Source organism: Penicillium chrysogenum (assembly GCF_028827035.1).
Source record: "Penicillium chrysogenum strain IBT 35668 chromosome Unknown utg000002l_segment0_segment0, whole genome shotgun sequence".
Lineage (NCBI taxonomy): Eukaryota > Fungi > Ascomycota > Eurotiomycetes > Eurotiales > Aspergillaceae > Penicillium > Penicillium chrysogenum.
Genome location: NW_026622750.1, coordinates 6,314,598 through 6,340,389, shown reverse-complemented (window position 1 = coordinate 6,340,389; position 25,792 = coordinate 6,314,598). Strand labels below are relative to the sequence as shown.

Here is a 25,792-nt window from a genome sequence, read left to right as displayed (position 1 = left end):
AACGTAACTTGAAGCCTAAAAGAGCTGTTGGATGAGGACACGGGTCATCATGCAAACACGATGTCTGATGTTTGCACTGCTTATCGTTATCGCATTATGTCACAGCCCTAATTTCGAACAGGGCTGAGTTGTATACCAAACGAGTTGTGAACGTCCTAATTTTATAATCGTGAAGGGAGAGGTGGGCTTAATAGAAGTAAGTATGGATTCAGGACTGATGTATATATGACTATAATTAAGGGTCCATAACCATGGATAAGGAGCGTCAAGTCGTGAATAAATCCGTTAATAACCGTCATCCTGGTGCCCTTCAAGACTGGATATGCCCAAAACTTTTTTTTTTTTTTTTTTCTCTGAATATTCGGGTAATACTCTCTTGTTTCATACGGAACATCCATAGTTCGGTTTCTCACCAGCCACTGCGTAGAGCATTGACATTATATCTGGTCTGACCGATCAACTTCGGCGTAGATCAATTAGAGCAGAGCAAACAGGAGAGCCAGGCCAGGGATGAAGGCCGCAGCAGATTTCTGGAGAACTGGAGCACTGTTGAAAGCAGGTGAGGAGAAAGCAGGGGGAGCGGAGGTGGAAGAAGTGACTGGGCTTGACTGTGCCGGGGCAGTAGGCTCAGTCGCTGGGATATTGGGCTTGGTATCTGGAGGAGGCACCACCACAGAGGTTGTGGGAACAACAGGGGGAACAGTGGCCTTAGTCGGAGTGGTTGTGGGCTGAGTGCAACCCTCAGTGCAGGTGGAAACCGATGTCACGGTGATCGTGCTGGTCTGGGTCACAGGGCGTGTGTAGGTTGATGTGCCGCTTGTGATAGTACTCCAAGTCACTGATATTATTAGCAATTAAAATTGACAGAAGGGTCAGGCTTTTACTTACCCGGGCAGGTGGTAGTAGTATATGTGGTGGTCACGGTAACTGGAGGAGGAGTGCCAGTGGGGGTCTCAGTCTCGCAAGGAGTGGTAGAAGTGGGAGGGGGCGCGGTGGGAGTTCGGGTCTCACTAGGCGTAGTGCTAGTAGGAGGGGGCAAGGTAGGAGTGTCGGTCTCACAGGGAGTCGAGCTCGCAGGTGGAGACGAAGTGGGAGTGTCAGTCTCGCAGGGAGTGGAGGTAGGCGTCACAACCGGGGGCGTAGTAGGCGTGTCAGTCTCACACGGGGTGGAGCTCGCGGGAGGAGAAGTGGGAGTATCGGTAGGAGTATCGGTCTCACAAGGAGTCGAGCTCGCAGGGGGAGACGAGGTAGGGGTGTCAGTCTCGCAGGGAGTTGAGCTCGCGGGTGGAGACGAAGTGGGAGTGTCAGTCTCGCAGGGAGTGGAGGTAGGCGTCACAACCGGGGGAGTAGTAGGCGTGTCGGTCTCACACGGGGTGGAGCTCGCGGGAGGAGGAGAAGTGGGAGTATCGGTGGGAGTATCGGTCTCACAAGGGGTCGAGCTCGCAGGGGGAGACGAGGTAGGCGTCACAACCGGAGGCGTAGTACGCGTGTCGGTCTCGCAGGGAGTTGAGCTCGCGGGAGGAGGAGAAGTGGGAGTGTCAGTGTCCCATGGAGTGGAGGTAGGCGTCACAACCGGAGGAGTACTAGGCGTCACGACTGGGGGAACAGTAGGCGTGTCCGTCTCGATAGGTGGAGTCGTGGTATCAGTTTCACATGGGGTGGAGGTAGGTGTCACACCCGGGGGTGTAGTAGGCGTTACAACCGGGGGAATAGTAGGTGTGTCAGTCTCGCACGGGGTGGAACTCTCGACAGGCGGAGTAGTCGGTGTCACGACTGGGGGAACAGTGGGGGTGGACTCAACAGGCGGGGGAGAGGTCTCTGCTGGGGGACCACCGCCACCGTGCCCACCATCTCCATGATCGCCATTTCCGTGGCCCCCATGGCCACCACCCCACCATGGACCACCGCCGTGGTCGTCACCGCCGCCGCGGACAGCGATGCGAGCTTCACCAGCATGTCTCGGAGCAATAACCACCCCGGATACCAAGGTCACGGCGTAGAGCAGAACGATAGGAGTGCCGCGCATCTTAGCTAGCAAACGAATGATTGTTATGTACTGGAATATATAGGGCTGATATGTTCCTGGAAACGAAGGACGATAGGAACCGTAGCGAGAGAGTTCCTAGACAGGCAATATCGACAATTGAAATATTTGCAGGATCGAGGCAGGGTGCAGAGGGGGAGTAGAGCAAGTTTATATGTGCCTCTGGGATTAGGTCTTCTCAGAGCTCCAATTCCTGTTTGTCTGGCTCAGTCGATAGCTCCATTCTGTTGACGATTAGGCCAGTGTGGACCATCCGGTACCATGTTGGGCACTCAAGATAGACGAAAGTCAGAAAAAGTGGCGCTCATATTCTAACATCAACCAGAACCAGCATAGGCGAGCAGTATTCAGCAGTCGGCCCGGATATTCCCAGCGATGTGGCTGGTCATGGATCTGGATGCAGAGGTCATGACCAGCGCATGTACACGGGCCCAGTTGACTAGACGACCAGGTGCTAGGGTTGAGCCAATGATAACTTGACGAGGTCTCGGATATTGGCGTTTAGCGTTCCGACCTGGAAAACCTGAGTTCAACCATTCCAAAGTCAAAGTATTCAGAGCCCGGTGTATGAGACCACCCAATTGACTCTGATGGTGCAGATCGGTACTTGGCAATGCGGGAGATGGCTGTGATTTTCCGTCATCGTCCACGGGTACTGAGTACACTCCATATTCGGCTATGCTTCTGCTGGTTTCTGTTTTCTTTTGTCCCTTGCCTCTTTTCTTTGTTTCACACTTCATATGGGTAGCGATATAAAGTCTGGTATGAAAGTGTCTCTTGCACACATCATGAGACCGCGCTATAAATAGCTCTTAAGTTCAGCCACAACCACATGTGTCCAGAGAAAAGTGTGGGGAAACCTCACGAATAATAAACGTGGAATTTTGAACGAGGTAGGGAATATGCCCAGATCAAAGTAAGTGATAACTTGGAAACCTCGGAACTCTAGCAAGGCATAAAAAGATCAGAGGGCAGCGCGGTACCGGTAACGCCCATCTGCCTAGGTGGAAGTCTGGACTTGAGTCATCTGGGTCTATTCCAGCCTAGGCGATGATCGTAAGCTTTTGATCAGTGAATGTGAATCTGGGTTAGTGAATGTGAGTAAACTGTGTGGGTGCGGGGATACGGAGCAGTCCCGACGCAGGGATGTGCCCCTGTCTAATGCAGCCCTGGAGGTGACGTTATAGAGTACATCAGTTGAAAGTCTATACGGAGTAGTCCCTGGCCCTTTCTCTAAAATTAGGGATGGCGCATTATGTATACCCAGGTAGTACTTGGTGATGTCAAATGTGTTGTCCTTGTTTTCGCTCTCTTCCTCTTTATTTCCCCCTCTTTCGATATTGATCATTTGTTTTTTTTTAATGATCGTTCCCTACTTTTGAAGTATACAATACCCATGGATATAGCAGAACATTGAATTCGTAGAACTGCCTGTTCTTCCACGGCCTCTATGCACTTGTATTATTCCACGGTAGCCGCACAACTATAGAAGCCTTCATAGACCTCGAAAATATTGCCAGCCTTCTTCCAATGTTTTCTCCAAGGTTTAGAGGAACGAGGGATCCATGGTACGGAGAATGCGGGGGCATTGTCACCAAAGAAATGATATCTGATATGTTTTCAGAGTACTCCGTATCCACGATCAGGATATGTCTTGAACTCTCCAACCCACGGGGTCTTGGAAAAGCATGATCCAGGAAGTCCCTAGTCTTCTCAATTGTGGTTAGTGCGCTGAGGAGGCTACTCCGGTGTCCCTTGCCGTATTCCCGTCCAACCATACCTAGGTGGCGCACATATCCCAGTCGTCACACCCCAACAGACAACAATGAAAGCTTCTGCTCCGTACATGTGGGGATATACTCTATACAATGTGACCTTAAGCCACTGAATCATTCTGGGTCTTTTCCTGCGGAATCATTATATACTGGTGGTATTGCATACTCCGGATATTGGGCCTGTGTAATGGGAGGCAATTATCACCCCAAACCGACTATATACCTTGTCATTTTGATTGCGATGATATCAACATGAGTACATACAAGAAGTGTGTTTAGTCGTCATCATCGTCCGAGCCACTGCTCCACCCTGTCTCGTAGTACTCTCGAATCTCCCCAAGTCCATTTACCAAGGCCTCGCGCTCATCGACCGACATCAGGCGAGCGGCAGTTGCCGAGATAGCCTTGATCCTCTGAGCCGTTCGTGTCGAGGCGGTCAATGCGGTAAACACGTTTACTCCAGTACCTACCTCGGGGGTGGGGAACATGTCATGCGGGAAACTGTCAAGGATGGGCATGCTGAGTGGCGTGTGGAAGCTATAATAATGGTATAGAATGTGAGTATCCTGGACAGGCAAAGTAAGTGTGCAAAATGGGGAACCTACCTCTGTAGCATCGACTCTGAGTTGTATCTTCTGAGTTTGCGAAGGTGCCCAATGTCGCTGTCCTCGGTGGACTCACTGTCCCTTTCGGGTTCGTCTCCACGAGTTACCTGCACTTGGTTAAAGATATGAGCGCCCTTGTTATACTCGCCGTCATAGGCGAAGTCAATGTCAAATTCAATTGCAGCTTTGGTCGGCCCATCTTCATTGGACGCTTCCTTGGTTTGACCGCCATTGATTTTGATCTTATTAATCGAAGATTGCAATTCGAAGATGGTGTGCGTGCCATCTTCTCCAGCGAGAGAAGCCTCGAAATGCTGATATGGCCGTAATCGAGAGGGCAATGTGACCGTCTCAATAGCTGAGGCTAGCAAGGCAGATTTTTGCCATTCTGATTGGCGATCGACATTGAGATAACCGGGCAGCTTATGCGGAACATCGATAATTGGGGAATACAGTGATGCCAGTGGGGCAATGGCGTAAAGTGACCTGGCCTTGTTCGTATCCTTCTTGAACTGGTGATGCTATACAAAGTTCGAAACTTAGCCAACCGAGCTCGCAAGTCTTCAAAAAGGGCATCGCTGTCTCACTTACCCGCTGTGTTTTGGTGCCGTCCTCAATAGCCCACACCCAAATACTTTTCTTTCCGAATTCATCCCTCAGTCTTTCCATATACTGGGCAGCAAATCCGCCCCAGGCATCATCTGACCCAGAGAACAATTGCAGCGCCCGGAAGTGATCACATTCTTCAAGGAGAGGTCTCAGGTCACGGTCTAGAAGGTCATGCTCCTTGTCGAGGTCTTTGAATAACTCTTCCCCGACATTCCAGTCCTCAAAGGGCATTGTCTGGGAGTTTAAGTCGTATTCATTTAGCTGGACAATGGACCTTGGGTGATAATACACTCTATTGTAGTCTGACCAGTAGCGAACGGACTCTGATGTCAGGCGAGGTGCTGGAGTGCCCAAATCCAAGCTTTTCTGATAGTCGCTTTGTTGAATTGGAGTTTGTTTCTGGACTATCTCTGCTCCATCCCTGCCATATGTTAATTTGAAGAACGTGTCTACCAATTCTACTGGCATACCATAATCCTTGACCAGCTGTGGAGTCTTCACTCAGCTCGTAAAGTGCATTGTATCTGCGCAATGTTCCGAATCCACCCTTCAGATCATAGATTACTGTGCGTGGAGTGTAAGTCTCAGAGCCATCCGCTCCAACACCTGGTCGAAAGTGAACGTCATGATCAACATCGGACTGTTCTCCTTCGGTATACGTAAAGTATGATTCCTGGTTATATATCAGAACGAAGTTCATATCTCACCGTAGATGACAGTACCTGCAGATTCCAAAAATGTGTTGCTAGATAGTTAGCCCGCTGGCCAAGCTGAAGTGTCACAATTTCATGCATATTGATGGATGCAAACGACCCGTCCAGTGTGGCCCCTCAGTAAATTTTGATATCGACAACCTTGGAATGTCTTAAGGACGCACAGACGTAGCCAAAACATGACGCTAGGCCTGATGTGGGGGTGTACGGCACGTGAGTGCCTAACCATGTTAGGGAAGGTGCAGAGAGTCACCAGGGCAACAGTCACATGATCCTTCCAAAGAGGGCAATAAACATGTTTCTGTGGGTGCGTCACCACACTAACTCCACAACGGTGATTTTGCCTCGTGAATCTCCTTATTCCTGTGATGATTCTTTAACCTTGTGATCTTCATCGGCTGGATTCATCACTTGTTACCAAGCATCTGCGATGGAGTCTCCAACACGTCCCATCCCGAGCCCCTCAAAAGCCCTGCATCCGGTTTCGCCGGAACGCATGAATCAACATAACATACCTGCCTCTCCCTCACTACCTTCCGACCTCCTCACACTACACAACAAGAGCACCCGAGGTGTTTCAGAAGTACAAGCCAAAGTGGCATTTCTAAACGGCCTCTCTCGAGGCAGCCCTGCCAACTCTGCAGGAAACAATGCCGCTCTACAACGCGCTATCCTGGGCCGCGAGGAAGCCGAGTCTGCCCTAGTCACCGCACAAGAAGATTTATCTGAAGCACAGACGCGAGAGCGCCGGATCAGTGAACGCCTCGAGTCCTTGCTGGAAGAGTTACACGGGACGAAAGAACGCCAGGCCCACGAAAGATCAATTTTCGAAAAGGAAATCCGAAAAGCCCGCAAGGAAGCGTTTCGGGCTGGATCGACGTTGGTAAAACTTCAAGAAGAATTGAAACACTCGAAATCAGAGATCAAAACACTGAAAGAGGAACTGGGAGCAGAACGAGAGGCGAAGGACAAGGCCAAACAGGAGGCATTCGAACGTGCCTACGCTCTGGCTGGTCTTACGGAGGAACTTGAAGTCTTGAAAGAGAAATTCCGCGCGCTTGAAACGGATAACCACTCGAGCACCCTCGAAGTCCGCGCTCATGAGATTCGGAAAGAAGACTTCGGGAGACTGTCAATAGCAGAAGGCGACCTCGCATTTTTGGCCACCCCACGCAGACCGAAACGAGCCGCTGCGGGATCTGCCCGATCCCCAGCTCCGACACGCGACGAAGAGCACGCGGAAGCCACTCCTCCCAAGCGCCCACGTTTGTCGGACTGTGCACCAACGACGGAGAGTGAACGACCCGCATCCGAAACCGCTGTTGAGCAGGACGAGGAGGATTTGTTGGAGGATATTAAGGACGAGCTAGTTTTTGAGCGTCGTCGCAGAGTGGCAGCCGAAGAAATGGTGCATTTCCTAAACATTGAGTGCCAGTTCGAACGCTGCTCTTGCAGGCTTGCTGAGAGCCAAGGTCGTCGCTACATCTACGACGCTGATTACTATAACAAATTCCAACGGCCTCAGATTGAGGCGGAAGAGAAAGCTCGTGCTGAGCAAGCCAGCATTCAGAAAGCTAGTGTGCACCAAGTCCATCCTCACCCAACCAGCACCCCAGAGGCTAGCCCTCCCCCTCCTCCACCTCCCGTCCACCGATCTCCTATTCACCAGGCTACCAGTCCCCAGGTGGGATCTCCTCAACACCGCCAGGAAGAACCCGAGCCAAGTCGTACCCCTCTGGCCGCGCCACCTGTTCCTGTCCACCAACACATTGCGCCTGCTATGAAGGCTGAACCTGCGGACCTCCACAAAATGGAGATGCCAGCCGAGCCCCTGGTTACGTTTTCTCCAGAGACCGGCACATTCACGACATTCCCATCTCCTCTCCGAGACAACGTCAGACCTCCGCGATTGGATTTCTTCAAGGCACCCGATCTCGCTGAACCCCACCCAGACGTCCACGCTCGTCATATGGACGCCTCTGCATCAACCGATCAACAGGTCGACTCGTCCACCCCCTCAGGGGAGCCGGCCCTGACCAGGATGGCTCGTCCCACTCCATCAGATGGTGCTGCTGAACACTCACGTGCACCGCTGTCCGTGGAAGCAAGACCGTCGAGACGTTTCGAGAGAGAGCCCCATGGACACCGCCAGCCCATCAATCCCCCAAAGAGAGCTCCTTCCCGACAAGAGCCACAGTCTCAGCGCACTTCGCACCCTGGCGTACCCGATACACCCATCGACCGCGAACAAGCGCTTGCACAGATCAGAGCGCGACGAGGCCGTACCCATAGCAAGCAGCGATCAGTCAGTGCCAGCGAACCTGGCCGCACAGCTAGGGCCTCAGCAGGATCCAACCCAACCCCTGCTCGGGGACCTCGACGCCTTCCTAACCCCAATCTTCGGGCTGATTCGAGAACCGAGAATGAACTTGGTGAGCGTCGAGATATGAGCGCTCCTGTTCGGATGTTCCGACGCTAATGAATGCCCTGGGATGTATGTCTCATGATGCATATTTATGTCTTTCTTTTGCATGGTCTGCTGTCGTTTCCTCTAATACCCCCCGGCGCTGCATCATTTTGTCTTTATTTCATTGCATGGCGATTGGAAGCAATATGTTTTGTCTGTTTTGTGTTTGGATCTTTTAGCTCCGATATCATGAGCCTCAGTATACTATGGATTTAATTTCCCAACTGCCTGTCCTTCATTTGATGCAATCTTGGCTTCAGTGTCTGTCCCTCTTTATACATTTCATATGTCTTACTTTTCTTCTTCTGTACATAGATTTCGATTGCTGAGAGTCAATTCTATTTGATCATGGTTACAATGTTTATCCAATCCATATAAAAAGATGTGTATTGACCTACAATGTATAATATATGCCTAACAAGAAACAAGATCTCACGAAGATCTTCACAAACGAGATCTCAAATATAAAACAGCCCTAGCGAGAACCAGCCTCTACAAGACTGAGATCCCGCAGCATCTAATCCTCGCACTATCAACCTTCGCCGCACGACCCCACCACAGAGAAACCAACTCCTCAACAAACACCCGGTCCGTCGCGCTCCACACATCAAGCCCCATCTCCGCCATATCCGCCACGGTGATCGTGACAGTGTCATGGGGACCGCCATCCCGCTGACCAGCTCTCGACCTATGATTCGCAGACCCGCTCACACTTGACCGCTGCCGAAGCAAAGGCGAATTCCCCTCATCGCCGTGGATAGACTGACGAGACATGGACAGCGAAGCATCGGTATCATCGTCTTCATCGATATAAGGCGCATCATTATAGGCGTCATCATCGAGGTCGCTATCATAGCGCGCGATGGCGCCAGCCAACGTAACGAAGATCTGTGACGTCAGGCGGCGGAAGTACGCGACCAGCGCGACTTCGGGCGGTTGCTGATCGTCGTGGACGGGATTACGGGGCGGGTCAGAGTGGGAGGTTGGGTTGTAGGGTGGACGGGCGAGACTCTCGACGCTTGCCAGAAGGCGGGAGTCTTGTTCTATCTGGTGTTCTTCTTCTTCCTCTGACAGGCCGTCGCGGTTCTCGCCGGCGGAGGCCCACCAGATGAAGGATGTGTAGGCGAGCCGGGTCCAGGAGATAGGCTCGACGACGGGGCTGGAGGAGTATGTTGAGTCTGTGTCTGAGGGGTCTTGTTCTGGGGATGTGGGGCGGTCGTTGGAGAGTTGATGGAGTCCGCGGCGGAGCATTGAATAGCGCCGGGCGTCGCGCTGGGTTGCTTTTAGTTGGATCTCTTGGGTTTGATTGGGTTTGCCGCCTGTGTTGTGGATTAGGGAGATTTTGGGGAAGGCTCGCTGGGCTGTCTGTTGTGAATAAGGTGCGGGGAGGGTGACGAGGAGGTCGAAGAGGTCGGGTTTCAGGGTTAAGACGGTGTCGGTAGAGCAGGCGATCCAGCTTGGGTCTGTTTCGGGGTCTATGATGCTGCGCGATGGATCGAAGGAGGAGAGGTAGGGAATATCATGAATGCCAACGTTGAAGAGGGGACGGGGGCGTAGTGGTGGTATGCGATCGGCGGGGAGCAGCTGCAGGAGGGAGTTTGGCAAAGAGGCTAAGAGAGATAGATCATATACTGGAGCTGAATTAGCAGTAGGTCAATTAAAATGCCCATAGACGCGTACCGAAGTTGCAAGATGTGTGTACAGGAGCCTCGCCCATGAACAGAATCCGCTTGCGCAGCAAAGCTGCCCTGTAGAGGGGGAAGATCAAAGGTCCGAAGCACTCCGTGAAACCTGGAAGCGATGAAGCGGGGTGGAAGGGCGTTAAGGCTGGCTTGAACGTTTCCAGTACCATTGCATCGCTGAAGGCGCGGTTGCGGCTCGAGTGACCTGGCCGCTCGCCGGGTCGGAATCGAATACTAAGAGGCGAGTCGAGGGGGAGTCAGGCGCTGAATAATCGGTTCCTCCCACCCTATATGTGTCCCAATAATCACACAGCGGCTGCATATCCAACATGTTCTCGGCGTATTTCCTATCGAGCACCGGTGTCAGTCGGGATCTCGGTCATGGCGCGTGCTTGGTGATACGAACACCGTCAGTTCCTTGAGCCTTGGAGCGTGTCGCCAGCTTTTCCCAAGCCTTCCGGTGCTGAGGGGCACCAGAACTCCGATCGCAAACATCTTCGCGTTGCGTTCGGCCTCCGTAGCGGGATGGTTGAGGAACGCGCTGATACCGGCATACTGTTCATGGACGAAGTACCTAAAGGAGCGCGTCAGCAAGATCGGATCCAGGGCTGCTGAAGACGAACATACACCAGATCTTCAGTGACATTGTGCAGCCCGGAGGGCAGTGACTTGTATTCCACAACCCCTTCAACCTCAACTGTTCACTCGGGAGTCAGTACTGCGGGTCGGACTGATTGCAGCCGCGGCTAGATAATTGATTTCTCACCTCCCGGCGCAGTTCGCTTCCACGAGACTACATATCTATTGTCGCAGAAGGTTAGCGATAGGTTCCTAAGCTTAAGAGCTATGATGCCCAGGGGAAAGAGAAGGGATTACCCGGTCCTGATATCGAAGCTGATGACGAACAAGGCGGCAATGGCTGGTGGCGACTCCATAGTGGAATGTGAGACGTCAATGCCCAGAGGCCTAGGAGATTCAGATACCATTATGAAGAGGAATCATGGGGTGCGACGCCATACAAGCAGTGTCGGGGAATCACGGTAAGTTGAGGGGGCGAGCCTCGCAAAGGGGACCTTGGCTATGCGGAGTTAGTGCCTGAGGCAGCGTATCGGACAATCATTCGCTGTCTGACGCCTCATGGCTTTTCCCTTACAGAAATATACCTCCGCGGTCTCAATGTCGCCCAGGGACCGGTCTTTGAATTGATTGTGGAATTTTAAATTCTAAGTCGGTTTAGTCCCTAACTCAACTTCGATCGCCCCCGGTCTACCATCTCTATAGGACCAATGCCACCATCCATCTTAGCTCTTCCCCACTGGCAGCTTCTTTGCAGATAAGTCGTAATATGCTGAGGTGCACAGGTAACCTGGGATATACTAGAGTTAGTGGACTTCTGAGGATGCTCAAGCTCTGCATAAACCGTCCATCTAGCCAAAGCGTACGAACCTTTTCTTGGGCCACTAATGCCGCCCACATTATCACGATCGGTGAACCGGGCGAGGGACCGAACGTTGAACCGGCCGGAGGAGGCACTATGCATCGTGAACGTGTGTTCCACACTACGGTCGTTCTCCCCGATGGAAAAGTCGCCTCTTCGGCGGCCAGCAGTTCGGCGTTGCATTCAATGAGGAAACCGTCCAATTTATTCCGGAACACGACCCTGTAACAACACTTTCACGGAGTTGTAGCAGAACAATGTTGTGAGAGTATACCATACTGTATCAATCCTCCTTTTCGATGGCCGGGCCTTGAACGCAGGTGGTGGACTCTGTGGCAATTGCACAGCCAGCCACTACGATGACCAGATCTTCACACCACCCTACCTCCTTACTCAATCCGGTGAGCCTCGACCTCGTCCCGAGATCCTCTCTGGGCTGGAAGATTATGCCATGGTGGGCAGTATCTGAGATTGCAAACCTCCATACTGTCAACGCTGATCAACGTCGCATTCCACTCAAACTCAGGGTTATATCATTCTCCAAGAATATCTACAAAACTACCCTTCCAAAGGATTCGTGTATTCTCATCCCCGGATACTGGATGTTGTTCGTTATGGACGAGGCGGGCGTGCCTAGCGTCTCGAAGATTATGATGATTGGCTTGGACAAAAAGAGGATCATCCAACCTGCACAGAATCCGCTAGGCCTGTTGGAGGCACAGAACAGCAAGCACGAATCACCCCTGACCTTTCAGAAATCATGGTAACCAACATTAGTTTTACAGACGCCGAGTCATTCATGAGCATCGGGTTGCTGAAACGAAAGTGGTTTTGAAGCAAGCTGGCTATTTTGGACAGGTCAGAAGTTGACATAGCGTCGCTTTAGATCTCTTGCAGTGCTTGACACTTTCGCATAGCTGTAAAGAGTATAGTCTGAAAGAATTCCTCACAACACTGGCCATACTTTAAATGTGGTTTTTTTCTAGCCTTAAGGATAGAGGAAAGATGTTGGGACATAAATAGTCTACCAGGTATGTTTTCTGATATTCGTTCCATGCCATTGCCTCTAATTAGATAGTTATCACAAACTGCAAAAGATTTTGGTTTATCTATGCTAGAGAACCGCGATTATACTCCCAGCCGATAACCCGTACTGTGTTAGGGCGATTGCAACCAGGGAAGGCAGAAGTCAGAAATCAAACGAGGGAGAGCAACGGGATGAGCCATCAGGTTGCTTAGTGAGTATCTCAAGGTCGTAACATTCCAAGTTCCCAAGGTCATTACACCATATTGTATATTGAGCGTAGACTAATTAGATCGAGAGAAGCAGACATTTGAGGAGCTATCCCCCATACTAATTTTGTGAAATGTTCTGCTGGCGAAATACGATATGGCGCACTGGCGGCTACATATACACTGCCGTACCGCCCACATCAAAGGTTATATAGTTATAGTTATAGAGAAGTCCGTTTCACGAATGTTATGCATGCATGTGGGTCTGCATGTGGGTCCAGGCATCGACCCCTTGTTAGTGTAGATAGTTAGTGTGGGAGCTCGCTTCCTTTCCTCCCAATACAACTCTCTCCTCTCTGCTTTCTTGGCCCTACACAGTAGCGTCCAACAGGTTATTACCCCTCACTTTTCAAGAGCTATCATCTACAAGTAGCAGATTGCATTCAATTTAAATTTCACCTATTCCGTGCAGAGAGAGTCGCGGATAGGAGTGCAGATCCAAAACTGGCGGGTACTTTTTTTGGGCCCCACAACACCCGAACCGACCGAACCAATCAGAGATTTTACCGGGTATTGTACTCCACAACAGCCTTTTACCCACCCTTTTTATCCTTTCCGATTCGACGATTAACCCTTTGCTTCGACGAATCACATCGCTTCATTTCATACAACAATCCTCACATTGATCCAAACCAAGCAAAAACAACAACGTCAAAAGATCCGGGAATACTGTCGCAGGACACAAGGATGGAGGACGACAACGACAACGGGGGTGAGGGTCCTGGATGGACCCTCACCCACAACATGAGACTAGCAATCGGACCTGGCGCACCGAACGATCGCAACTGGGATGACTACATGGATGCGATTCACACAGCAGGAGACCAAGGATATAATCTTCCGGCATTGGAAGCTTTGCATTGTACAAGCTGGAACCACAGTTAAAGGACAAGGAGGACTTTGACTATTGGTATGGCGGCGTTGTCAGAATTCTCCGGTGCCATGGTCTCCAGCGTCTGATCGACATAAATGTCGAGAGGCCAATGAGAGACTCTCCAAATGCACTCATGGGTGGAGCTGTCAATGCAAGTTGCAACATGGCTTGCACATTGTATTGATCCGGAAGTTGTCCAAGATATCACTTCGACAGGGGAAAGAACGACATTGGCCGACGACTTTATGCACCAGTGTAAGCTCCACATGCGGGGAGAAGGACACGGAGCCCTCAGCGCGGCGATAATACCATTTGTCAACACAAAGCGCACGGAGTTTTCGACAGCAGGTGAATTCATCGACGCCGTTAAACAGAGATACAGAACGGCAAACAATCTGAAAGCAGACATCTCTCCGTACGTGGCGACAGTGATCATGGCATCTCAACTGCAGGAGATCCCGGAGCTCCGGATTCTAATTGAGATCCGAGATTACGAGATGAGAAAGATCAAAGACCCGGCGAAAGAGATCTCAGTCAACGACTTTTTCAAGTACTGCGCAGACATGCAGGACAAAATCAGACAATTCGGAATTGATAGTGGCGTAGGAGTGTTCTGAATTATCGGCATCACCCATGATGATTTTGCGCGCAAGGTTATTCGGACAGGGCTATGAGGTAGTGCATGGGTCCTTTAGCTCGCATCCGACTGTTGATCATACATAAGGGAATTTGTCTGCGCGGCGACGGAGGATTTCTGGCCCAATGGTAGTTAGTTTTGAATTGCTCTACCGGTGTTGTAAACCACATAGTACCTACAAATAGTGGTCCCACCCATGGATCGACAAACCCTTAGCTCACCCAAGCGCGGCGAGGAGTGAGCATCTTCACTTTTGTCAGTTAACTTATTTAGGAAAGATAGTTGCCTCGGTAATTAATCAGTCTAGTAGCACATGAAGCTTGGTCTGCTCCCAGTGCCTCATGAAATATGTCCTTTTTCTGGTCTTTTTAGATGTCTAGTTATATAGGTATTTTCCTCACACTATCTCGGCGCACATTGCTGGCAAGAACCTCACCAAAAAAAGCACTATATGTTGAGGAGCTATCAATAAGAGCGGTACAGACAGGCGGGCCAACAATCTAAGAACAACAAGAAGATACAGTAGTAGCATATCTTAGCACGCGTTCAAACACATGAACGAGGCTGCAGTGACAAGGGATTGTAATTATTCATGTACATATCAAAGAACACCTTTCTCCGGTGTGGTCTCGAGTAGTTGACTAGAGGCCGCTGGACCTCGGTGAGGATGACCTAGAGGAGTTGTAGAAGACGTTGTTGCCAGATAGCCTTGGTTATAGCCGGTTGATATTTCCGCGTTCGCGATGTGGTCCGGAAGCGGGTCAAGGCCACTGTAGTCTTTCATGCTGAGGTCAATAGACACCATGGCGCCCTGGGTGACCCTGAATATCGTCGAAAATTTACTGCTATAAGAGTCGTCGGTTGAGTGGTACAGAAGGACGCCTACAGTGACACAGAGCGCAGTGACGCCGAGTGCGGTGCCGTAGGCGGCCCAGAGAACCGATCGGGTGTAGATGTATATGTTGCGGTAAGAGTTGATGGTCACATTCGTGTCTGGCACTGCCTCCACTGTGTAGTTGGGTCTATTATGCATGTTTAGGGCGCTGGGCAGGCTTAGCATACAGATTGATAGTACATACTGGAACATTTCGGAGCCCATGAGCGAAAACGTGATGTTCTCGAAAGGTGCTTCAAGGGCATTTGATAACCGTGAATAATCTTTCGAAGAATTGACAGATCTCCCCTTCCAATAATCCATGAATGGATTAGGATCAGATGCTGTGGTAGATGAAAAGATACCCATCTCTTCTGTTTCCATCAATGTTGCTGATAAGATGTTGGTGGTCTGCTTCATCGAATTCACAGCGTTCACTTCAATACCAGATTTATGGTACGCGAGATGGGTCATATTGGTACTAATCGATTCAATCAAAAGATTACCAAATGCGTCCATTATAGACTGATAGGACAGATATTCTATGATACGAAAATTGTGTGCGATCGAATTATTCGAAGATACTTCAGGTTCGTCGAAGTTGACAGCACCGTGAAGGGAGGCAATTCCGTTGAGAACTGCTTTATCTGTCACCTGAATCGTCTGGCCGCCATTGACGTAGGTAGGGTTGGCCTGATACGACGCATTGTGGAGCATACAGCGTAAAATCATTGGATCTTGTACAGCTCCGGTCACGTTCTCCAGGACTTCACCATGTTCGTGGCTTTCCATGGCACGCGGAAAGACAGCAACAAAACATAAAAATCCACTAACCACGACGGGTTGATAGCTGGGGGCTCTATTGGCAGGATTGTACCTTGCGCCGCGACACTATTGACGACCCTTTGAGTTTCCGGCGTAGGGCCCCTATACGCGCTAAGCCACATCTCCTGCCTAATTGGGTCTCTGAATGGACTGTTGACCGAAATGAAACTGGCAAAATTCGCGCTCGTGAAATCGACACGAGGGATTCGTTTCAACGCATACTCATTGAAGGGAGCCAAACGCACGCTTAACGTAGCGGGCGATACGATCGGCACCACAGGAAGAAGCCAACAAATTAAAGCAAGAACCATGCTGAGAACCGTAACATCACCATATTTCCGGGAGCATTTGAAAGAACGGAGAGACAAGATGAGATTGAATGGGCTGATCAGTCTGGACTTTACCTAGGTGCTGTGAGCTACTCAGGGTCACTCAGGCGGCGCAGTGACTAACTCTCCTTATGATCCACCTGCGCAGGGGCTCCGGGAGCCGATCACTTCCCTTGTCAGTTTTACCATCACCTACAACTTCTATCGTCAATCGAAGTTACGATGCTACTCCATAGACTTAAGCCGATCGTGGAATGTGGGTCACTTTCTACGCGTTAGCGTGCGAACCTTAGGATGAAGTTGTGGAAGGAAAATGCCGACTATTCATTGTTATCAAAGTCACGTAAAGGTTAAAAAGAAACGTCGGATTTAAGATTATCGCCGAAAACGAGGTCACGCTATTTCTTAAACCCCTGTTTGGCTTCCAGTCTTTATAAACCTCTTTCGACCTGTCATTCAAAAGTGGTCCAAAATCTATTCCTCTTTGACTATCTGTCCTTGAACTGTCATGTCTACCCTCGAGTCTTCTTATCTCCCTCTTCAGGGTAGCACGGCTATCGTAACCGGGGGTTCTCGAGGTATCGGCGCAGGAATTGCAATCGAACTCGGACGACGCGGAGCCGATGTAAGCTCTTTCCCGTATTGAATGTTCCCGATTTGCTATCTGAGCCTAACAGAACTCCATGTCATACTCATATACTCCGCTCCTAGCAGCGAACACTTAGCCCAATGCATCGCGGAGAGGATCACCTCACTCCGTCACCATCCCAGAGCCCTCTGCATCCGCGGTGATCTCGGCGACTGCCAGGCCCCGAGTACTATCATAGATACGGCTATCAACTGGCTCCGAGCGAACGGGAAGGAGGAGAAGATCCACATCCTTGTCAACAACGCAGGGGTGGAACTTGCAAAGTCCTTGGGTGACATCACACCCAGGGATTTCGCCTCGGTATACGATGTGAATGTTCGCGGGACCCTGCTCATGACTCAGGCCGTCTTACCCTACCTGGCGACCAATGGCCGCATCATCAATCTCTCGTCGGTAGGCGCTCGGGCGGCGTTCGCAAACCTCTCAGTATACTGTTCGTCGAAAGCGGCGATCGAGGGGCTGACGAGGTGCTGGGCTGCCGAACTCGGGCACAATGGCACCACCGTTAACGCTGTCAGCCCCGGGCCTGTCCAATCTCAGATGCTGGATAACATCCCGCAGGAGCTGGTGGAGGCGCAGAAGAAGGCGACGCCGATAGAGCATCGTGTTGGAACTACGGAGGAAGTGGCGGACGTTGTGGCGTGGCTGGCAAGCAAGGAAAGTAGGTGGGTTACAGGGCAGACGATTAGTGCTAGCGGTGGATGGGCTGTGTACTGAATGATGAATGTGCGAAGGACTATATAATAGCCTATTCAGAGATAGAAGCATGTGGAAAAAGTACAGAAGGCAGCCTTAGAACCATTTAATTACTTTTGAATCTATTAGGACCTCGACTAGTTACCGTTTGTAAACGATTGAGCTACGGCTTCAAAACACTCAGCATTGATTCAACTAAATGGAGGTTGAACAGTCCCAGGACGACGGTGTAATAGTCGTTGACAGCAAACCGATATGCTACCAACCATACTGTTTATAATATCTCAGTCACGTATGCGGGTATGGGATGCTAGTGCCGTAAATGGTAGTATTCCTTGAAATTCACTCGGGCTTGGTTGGAGACGCCATTACAGGTATAATAACTAATGGTCATCTCTCCCCCACCACGTATATCATTTGTTGTCTGCTGCTAGATCACTTCTCTTTCTTCCTTCAGGAAAGATAGTTGCCTCGGTAATTAATCAATCTAGTAGTATACGAAGCTTGGTCTGCTACCAGTGTGTCATGAATATGTATATTTTCTCCTTCTTCTTAATTTGTTAAATAGATGGTAGAAAAGTGCTATAAAATGCTTAATTTGTGAAAGGGAACCTTCCTATATATAACTTTCGAGATCTCAACTTCTGTAATGTCTCAATTCTTGCAATATCAACTTCTATAGTTTATAAAATACACATATCACACTAGCTTATGAAATGTTCTGCAAGAGAAATACGATATGGCGCACTAGCGGCTCTACTGGATTTGGCAGAAGCCCATTCTCGGAACCCATCCATGAAGCTACAATTCATGCCATTGAACGTAGGTTTGCGCCCTGAGTTGAGCCATACAGACATCTTGGGTCCGATTAACTCCCCGTTTCTGGCGGATTGTTAAGAAACCGAGAATATGTGATATCTGTGATTATAGTTAACTAACTAGTTACCTACCTAGGTAGTTATTACGGATGTTAAGACATCTATGTTAAGGCATATATTGACGCCTGAGGCACGCGAACACGCGAAAGCAATGCTGAAAGACAGACACGAGATGCAAGCATTTCGAGCTTGTGTAACTCGGTCTTTAATTTTGCCTGATCAATCTATTTCCCTGATTCTCTTGAAATATTTTCTTAAATGCTTCATCTGTGGATCTAGTTAAACTTCGATGTTAAGCTTGTTATTGGCCGAACTCAAATCCACCCCCTTCAAAAGCCAACACATTCCGACCTCTCATTTTCCATCTCTGTCTACTTTCTATATCTTTTTTTTTCTAGGTGATATTAACAGTCTAGACCTGGTCAACACTCTCAGGGCCAACTGCAACCATGCCCAGTCCTCCATCCCACCCATACTACCCCCTCGATGCCAATGTTGTGGGTTATGAGCCCAACCAGGCCCCAGTGTTACAGCTTCTCGTCTCTGCCGGTGGGGCATGTACTGTTCTTCTTAGTGTGACTTTCGCGTTGGCCAGCTATGTGAAACCGAAACTGCGCATGGCGGATCGAATCGCCATTCTGTGGTTTGTGCTCTGTAAGACGCCAATCGAGCAAAGATCAATTTGAAGGTTGAATAGTTATTGACAATGGGGATATCTAGCTGGAACTTTGCACTGCTTCTTCGAGGGATATTTTATGGTCCACCATAACCATATGGCTTCTGCCCAAGATCTTTTTGGGCAACTATGGAAAGAATATGCTCTATCGGATTCCCGGTATATGACCTCGGACACGTTGGTGTTATGTATGGAGACAATGACCGTGGTGAGTCCCACAACTATATACAAGACCAACAGGATTCACCGCTGATTCTGACAAAGCTCTTGTGGGGACCATTGTGCTTTGTTGTTGCATACTTGACCGCAACCAGGCATTCTCTGCGCCACCCAATCCAGGTCATTGTGTGCATGAGCCATCTGTACGGCGACATGCTGTATTATGCGACCAGCTTGTTTGACGAGTATGTCCACGGGCGACCATATTCCCGACCGGAGCCGTATTATTTTTGGCTGTATTACTTTTTGATGAACTTCATCTGGATTATTGTCCCCGCGTGTATGTGCACTTCCCGGGATCCATGGATATCCATTACCTAGATGCTGACTTTGTATAATAGACTTTCTCTATCAGAGCATTTCCACCATCTCGGCTGCACTCAAACAGTCGGAAAAGGACAAGACTAAGTAACACCTCTTTCGTCATTCCTGGAATAGTGGCGGGTCGAGGCGCAGTGGAGAATCGGGCTAGAACTGTGTTGGCGCGAAATATTCAGGGAATTTGGTGTTGGGATTGAGGACATGCGATGGTCAGAAGGGGAGAATCGGTCAATGTATATATAGTATATAGAATCATATGATAGCCCTACAGGATGACTTGACGAGGATATTTCCAACTAATCCATTCATATTCCAGTAATATCTACTCGGTAGGTGTCGATTTAATATCCCACACCAAGTACTCCGTACCCTATGACGCTTATGCACAAGGGGGGGCCACCTGACGCGCAACCCGATATTAACCAATACTGTGGTCTCCCAGAAGTGATTTATTTTTCTTTTCATTTTTCCCATGTCATTTCCAATACTCACCAGATCAAATCACGGGGGGTACTTGAATAAGAGCCTACCTAGGTACAATATACTCCGTAGGTTGATCCGATCTGGTTTCCCGGCAACCAACTTAGTGCGGGAGGGGGAGGCTTATCGCTGGTCAGCCGCTCAACCTTCCAAGAGGGTCTGACGCATTTGTTTATGATCCCTGAAGGATTTTCCTGCGATCGTCGAAAAAGCAAATGCTCCAAATTTGTTAATTCTTGGGGGCTTTGGTAAGTAACTACTGTGTCCACAGGTCGAAGTCAACAAACCCCCGTGTTTTTCTCGGATACCTGCTTTGACAACAATACCTCGAGAGAGCTCCCTACTAAATGTCGGCCTCTGGTTTGCTCTCTAGGTACCGATGCCATCTCCTGCGACGACACAACGTCCCTCCAATCGTGGAGGAACTGCGAAGTCCACGTCAAAACCGCTGGATATCGGAGAGCCGCTAGGGCTACACGACACGAACACGGTACGCTCGCGAGTGCGGAAATGGCAACAACAAGGCGGCGGGGTCGTAACGGTAGACGACCCCTATGCTGAGGATGAGGAAAATGATGCGAAGCCAAAACCAAAGCCTGCTAAGGTCAAGGTGGGGAAGCTGGAAAAGCTAGAGAAGCTAGACAAGCTAGAAAAGCCGAAGGACAAACCCCCGACCACAAGGAAGCGCAGTCACAGCACGCCCCGCAAGCGTGTGGTGAGCGACGAGCATTGGAAACGAACGCGAAGTCGAGCCTCAACCCAGTCTTCGTCGCGTAACCTACCTCCACCTAAGCGCATAGCCGAATATACCACGAACGAAGGGCAGCCTAGGTCTTCACGGGGAAGACACGACAAAAACGAATTCCAAGATGAGAAAGGTCGCGATCGTCCTCGATCTCAGGTGAAAGGAGGCGCTGGGACGAGGTCCAAATCTCCGACGCGAGACACCAAGTCCGCGGGTGCACGACAGAACATCGATACCATCACCGAGAGCGACTATGAGACGGACCATCCCGGGTCTGTGGAACCTTCGGAGCTCCCGGACAGACTCAGAACGCACTCCCCTCCTCCTGAGGATGCATGGGCAGCAAGCGAGGCGGATTTCTCTGAGCTGTCAAGGAGACGCAAGCGCGGCCCAGCAAAGCCTCCCAAAGGTGGTATATTCGCACACATGATCGACGAGTCCAGGAAAATGTTTGGGATACCCGAACCCGAACCGCCGCGACCTACACCTACGCCGACTACGGGCCGTGGAGCCAAAATCGAGGCATGGCTTTCTGACACACCGGATCCTTTTCTGGATGAAGCCGTATCTAAGAGTGATATGCCAGCGCCTCTGGATCTGAAATCAGGCCGAGCCAGACGATCTCAAAAACTTGCAGACGGAGAGCTACAACCTGGGACGGAATCTGAACCATCAACGATCAGCGAGCGCCCGAAGAGCTCCGAGTCACGCCCGAAGAGTGCTGTGAGTAGGCATTCCAAAGGAAAGGACAGCTCTTCTTCAATCGACAAAACACCAAAGGCACAAGATCGCGACATTGCCTCGGAATCAAAGAGGGCTAGCATAGATAAGAGCTCCAAGACATCTGTCAAGAGCAAAGAGGATCACCATGTCGACGACAAGCCTTATGAGGATAGTCTCGCGCCCTCGGAGTCCGATTTACAGCCATTTTCTGACAACGGCTCTGAAGTATCGGGCCTTAATCCGCCTGTACCGCTGGGCCGTAAGAAGCCATTCCCGGCCACCGGATACCATCGTTTATCAACGATTGCTTCCACGGACACGTTGAGCACCACTCTGACAGAGGGAACTGAGCACTTACCCAAGTCTACCCCCACTGAAAAGCCTAAATCGAAACTGTCCGAGGAAGCAGAAGAAGCAGAAAAGGACGACCAGTTCGATCCAGACTCGCTACCTGTGGTCTCCTCGCAACTGAAAAGACGACTTACCACTCACAATGACCTCATGTCTGTGCTATCTGTTTCGGCTTCGCGGAGCAGAACCACCCGGTCGAACCGGAGTATTCGCACCAACAAAAGCCGACTGGCACACGCCACAGTTGAAGATTTGCTCTATGAGCTTTCGGGTGATGAGACGAAGTATATGCGCGAGCTGAAAACACTAGTCGGGGGTGTGATTCCGGTCCTCTTGACTTGCGTGTTGTCCCGTTCTGACTCGGCCATTGCTGCAGGTCTGTTTCGACCGTCTTTGGACCCTGAGGACGATGTGAACTTCTCAAAGCCGATTGTTAATATGGGAGTGGCGATCGAGCGCCTCAAGAACCTGCACAAGCGAATCCCGCAGGATAACGCGGATGCATTGCTTACATGGGCGCAAGGTGCCCAGAGAGTCTACCGCGAGTACTTGAAGGCGTGGCGCCTTGGATTCAAAGATGTCATTGTCAACCTGGCCCCTTTGGAAGAAGATGAAGTCACGAACGATGCCGACACAAAGAGCCTGGATGAAGGCTTGGAGCGAGATGAAAACGGCGACATTGTAGACAGCGACGGGGAGAAGGTCGACGTGGCTTATCTGCTGAAGCGGCCATTAGTACGTCTTAAGTACCTGGCAAAGAGTTTCAAGGGCATCAATATGCTGGAACCGTCCCCAAAGGCTGAAGAAACCGCTGCCGCCTATCAAAGCCTCGTTATCGATGCCCGAAAACGCGTCCGAGATGAAAGAGCGAGGTTGGAAGATGATTCTGCTGCCAGTATCGACCCAACACGCACAAGAGACCCGATGACCTTGGGCATCCTGCACGGGATCGGCATTGACCAGACACGCCATGTCCGAGCTCGCGATTTCTTCAATCTATCTTTGTATCACTCAAGTGGACAACTTGTGGATTGTCGAGCCGAGCTATTATACCGAGACAACCCCTCGAGCAAGGGGCCTGGAGGTGATCTTTTGATTTGTGAAATTGATCATTCGGATCGCTGGCTTCTTTTCCCTCCTATGGATCTGAGATGTGTTTCAGCCCGCAAGGGAGAATCGAAGCATGAGATCGTGGTCATGCTGCGCAGCGCTCCTGGAGATGAAACCAAGTACTGGCAAGAATTGATCTCGCTCCGCATTGACGAAGAAGAAGTTGGGGCTGAGTGGGTCTCGTTGCTCGGATCTGACCCTATTCCACCATCAATTTGTCGAAGCCAAAGCTTTATCAGCCGAGCGAAGCAGAACAAGGCTCGGAAGCCCCCTGCCATTGGTTCTCCGCCCAGGCCAAATGATGTTGATGTCCCCATCGGCGAGAAGGCAGCCGGCAAACGACGCTCATGGCCCCCCAAAGAGCACTCGTCTGAGCCGAGTACGGTCGGCTCTGTTACTGATGCTAGGAGCTCTTTGTCCTCAATCGTCACTCGGGAGACTGATTATACCACTGGAGGATCTGAGCTATCCCCAAAGCCAATTCGCCCCGATCTACCCCTTCTGCCTTCTACAGCTCCCAGGAGCTCGCCAAGTAGCCCGGAAAAGACTCCCACCGGACTCAAACGATCCAAGGCGAAGAGACTTTCTCGCTATGGTGACAGCCCGGCTTCTGAGGCTGCCTCGCAGCAGACTGTTGTATCTGATAAAGCACCCGAACACAGCGAACCTGCACTTGCCTCCCCTCAAACCCCAAGTACGCCAACGGGAGGAAGATTTTATGGCGAAAAGGAGGAATCCCCAGCGAGAGCATCACCGAGAGAAAAGTCGCGTTCGAGGATTCCTCAGCCTCAGAAGACGCCTGTCAGGGAACCCGAGCTTGAATCCCCTAGAGTTTCTTCTGTTCCCTCGGCAACTCTTCCGTTGATCCCCAAAATCCGAACTTCTAGCAGCCAAACCCACCTTACTACACCCACAAGCATCGGCCCCGAAGATGAGGAAGATTATCCTCCACTCGAATGCTTGCCCAAGCAAGAAGTTCCAGAGACGCCAACAAGAACTAGGAGAAGGAAGTCTCGAAGACGGCCGAAGGATGACGATAGTCCTCCCCCTCCCCCGCCTCATCGCTCGCCTAGCCCTGCCAATGGCAAGCGCTCAACTCCAGTCTTCACGTCCAGCAGTGGTGGACTCAAGCGACGTGGCTCCTCCCCCTGAAGCACGAATATGAACCCTCTACAGCTTCAGACTACTCAGAAACCGACTCGGATGCCTCGACAGTCCGCCACTATTCCTACTCATCATCCGAATACTCAAGATCAGGTGGCTTCACTGACTCAGAAGATGATTACTCCTCTATGTCTGAAGATGAAGAATATGTTACTCCCAAGCCAAAAGCACCAGATGCGGATACCGACGCCAGTTCTCTGTCGCCCTCTAATTCTGTGTCGCAGAGCGGCTATCGTTCTGTGCCGGTACAGCCCACCAAGACTAACAAGACCATTGCGTCTGTCTTTGCCTGGTCCGACAAAGGCAGCTGGGAGCCTTTGCTTCCTGACGAATGTAGCATCATCGTTGGCCCTGGCCTGATCGAAGCTTTCGCCTTGGGCTCTGAGCCTGATGAGAACTCGGAATCCGTATCATCAAGGCCGCTCATCTCTCTTGAATTGACACCGCTCGTTCCCATTCGCCGCGGCACCGCCATCGATATCAGTATCCGCTCTCCTCCCACTGAGCGATCCAAGATCACATCTAGCAACAACATCATGTTCCGGTCACGCAACCCTGACGAATGCGACGCCCTATATGGTCTAATCAACCAATCAAGAATTAATAACCCAACATATATCGCGCTCCAAAACGCCCGCGGCCCATTCAACGGCCATGTCTCTACCTTTGAACCTGCCCCCAAATCCGGCGGAGGGCTGTTTGGCTGGCCCCGCCGCAGAAAGAGCTATCGCGCGTCGAGCTCCCCGCGCTCTTTAGCTGAAGGATCCGAAAGCAGCGTGGGAACCATGAGCAGCGCTTTCTCCGCCCTGAAACGCTTCGGGAACAGCAGCAAAATGTTCAACATTGCCCGCTCGACCGTCGAATCCCGCACTGGCCGCGAAGGCAGCATCTACTCGGGCTCCGGTGATTCCGGCAACGGCCCATCCTCTAACTCGGGCATAGGCCGCATCGCCGCAGCAGTCAAAGGCGCCGACGGCATCGGTCTCTCAAACGCCAAGGTCCGTCTGTACGCCCGTGAATCCGCCTCCAAGTGGCGCGACATGGGCGCCGCCCGTATGACCATCATGCCTGCACCACCCAAGAATCCCTCCCGCCCTGGTACTGGCCTCAGCGGCCGCAGCGAAGGCAGCTCCCCACAAGGTGATAATGACAATGCAAGCGGTACTTCACCTCCCGCATCAGGCTCCGCCTCCCCACGGGGCGCCATCCCGACCGAGAAGCGCATAGTCATCCGTGGCAAGACACGCGGCGAGACCCTGCTCGATGTCTGCCTTGGCGAGAACGCCTTTGAGCGTATTGCCCGCACGGGTATTGCAGTCTCCATTCGCGAGGAGAATGAAGACGCCTCCATCGCGCAGAAGGGCGGCGTTGCTACTGGCTCTGGCAAGATATTTATGATTCAAATGAAGAGTGAGGCTGAGGCAGCTTATACCTTTGGGCTTGTTGGCAAGCTCAGGTATTGATGAGTGATGTGATGGGTTGATGTTGGGATTGGGACTGGGATTGGGTGTACTTGTGAACGGGGTATGGATATGGGGTATGGGGGGTGTATTGTTGGCTTTTTCTCTCTTTTTACTTTTCCTTTTCTTCTTATTTTTTACATATCTTCAATCAT

At 50.8% G+C, this 25,792-nt stretch overlaps 9 protein-coding genes across 9 annotated transcripts; 5 read left to right on the top strand and 4 right to left on the bottom strand.

Annotated features, from left to right (window-relative positions):
• Window positions 1-476: 476 nt before the first annotated feature.
• N7489_005626 (uncharacterized protein) lies at window positions 477-2,026 on the bottom strand (the record flags this gene model as incomplete). Its single annotated transcript, XM_056711378.1, has 2 exons — window positions 477-838; window positions 889-2,026. The coding sequence occupies 2 exons, from the start codon at window positions 2,024-2,026 to the stop codon at window positions 477-479; spliced, it is 1,500 nt and encodes a 499-aa protein (XP_056569799.1).
• Window positions 2,027-4,094: 2,068 nt separating this feature from the next.
• Window positions 4,095-5,733, bottom strand: N7489_005625 (uncharacterized protein; the record flags this gene model as incomplete). The annotated part of the gene is made up of 4 exons (XM_056711377.1): window positions 4,095-4,356; window positions 4,425-4,945; window positions 5,016-5,454; window positions 5,504-5,733. 4 exons carry the CDS (start codon window positions 5,731-5,733, stop codon window positions 4,095-4,097), a joined length of 1,452 nt encoding a protein of 483 aa, XP_056569798.1.
• Window positions 5,734-6,176: 443 nt separating this feature from the next.
• N7489_005624 (uncharacterized protein) lies at window positions 6,177-8,225 on the top strand (the record flags this gene model as incomplete). The annotated part of the gene is made up of 1 exon (XM_056711376.1): window positions 6,177-8,225. One exon carries the CDS (start codon window positions 6,177-6,179, stop codon window positions 8,223-8,225), a length of 2,049 nt encoding a protein of 682 aa, XP_056569797.1.
• A 480-nt stretch (window positions 8,226-8,705) lies between these two features.
• Window positions 8,706-10,881, bottom strand: N7489_005623 (uncharacterized protein; the record flags this gene model as incomplete). Its single annotated transcript, XM_056711375.1, is given in 7 exon segments — window positions 8,706-9,844; window positions 9,894-10,040; window positions 10,052-10,242; window positions 10,302-10,469; window positions 10,523-10,592; window positions 10,662-10,696; window positions 10,772-10,881. 7 exon segments carry the CDS (start codon window positions 10,879-10,881, stop codon window positions 8,706-8,708), a joined length of 1,860 nt encoding a protein of 619 aa, XP_056569796.1.
• An 811-nt stretch (window positions 10,882-11,692) lies between these two features.
• Window positions 11,693-12,100, top strand: N7489_005622 (galactose oxidase early set domain-containing protein; the record flags this gene model as incomplete). The annotated part of the gene is made up of 1 exon (XM_056711374.1): window positions 11,693-12,100. The coding sequence occupies one exon, from the start codon at window positions 11,693-11,695 to the stop codon at window positions 12,098-12,100; it is 408 nt and encodes a 135-aa protein (XP_056569795.1).
• A 2,638-nt stretch (window positions 12,101-14,738) lies between these two features.
• N7489_005621 (uncharacterized protein) lies at window positions 14,739-15,803 on the bottom strand (the record flags this gene model as incomplete). The annotated part of the gene is made up of 1 exon (XM_056711373.1): window positions 14,739-15,803. One exon carries the CDS (start codon window positions 15,801-15,803, stop codon window positions 14,739-14,741), a length of 1,065 nt encoding a protein of 354 aa, XP_056569794.1.
• Window positions 15,804-16,673: 870 nt separating this feature from the next.
• On the top strand, window positions 16,674-17,531 carry N7489_005620 (SDR family NAD(P)-dependent oxidoreductase; the record flags this gene model as incomplete). Its single annotated transcript, XM_056711372.1, has 2 exons — window positions 16,674-16,804; window positions 16,877-17,531. The coding sequence occupies 2 exons, from the start codon at window positions 16,674-16,676 to the stop codon at window positions 17,529-17,531; spliced, it is 786 nt and encodes a 261-aa protein (XP_056569793.1).
• Window positions 17,532-18,837: 1,306 nt separating this feature from the next.
• On the top strand, window positions 18,838-19,695 carry N7489_005619 (EXPERA domain-containing protein; the record flags this gene model as incomplete). The annotated part of the gene is made up of 4 exons (XM_056711371.1): window positions 18,838-19,042; window positions 19,109-19,272; window positions 19,329-19,563; window positions 19,625-19,695. The coding sequence occupies 4 exons, from the start codon at window positions 18,838-18,840 to the stop codon at window positions 19,693-19,695; spliced, it is 675 nt and encodes a 224-aa protein (XP_056569792.1).
• Window positions 19,696-20,463: 768 nt separating this feature from the next.
• N7489_005618 (uncharacterized protein) lies at window positions 20,464-25,640 on the top strand (the record flags this gene model as incomplete). The annotated part of the gene is made up of 2 exons (XM_056711370.1): window positions 20,464-24,133; window positions 24,190-25,640. 2 exons carry the CDS (start codon window positions 20,464-20,466, stop codon window positions 25,638-25,640), a joined length of 5,121 nt encoding a protein of 1,706 aa, XP_056569791.1.
• Between the last annotated feature and the right edge of the window lie 152 nt (window positions 25,641-25,792).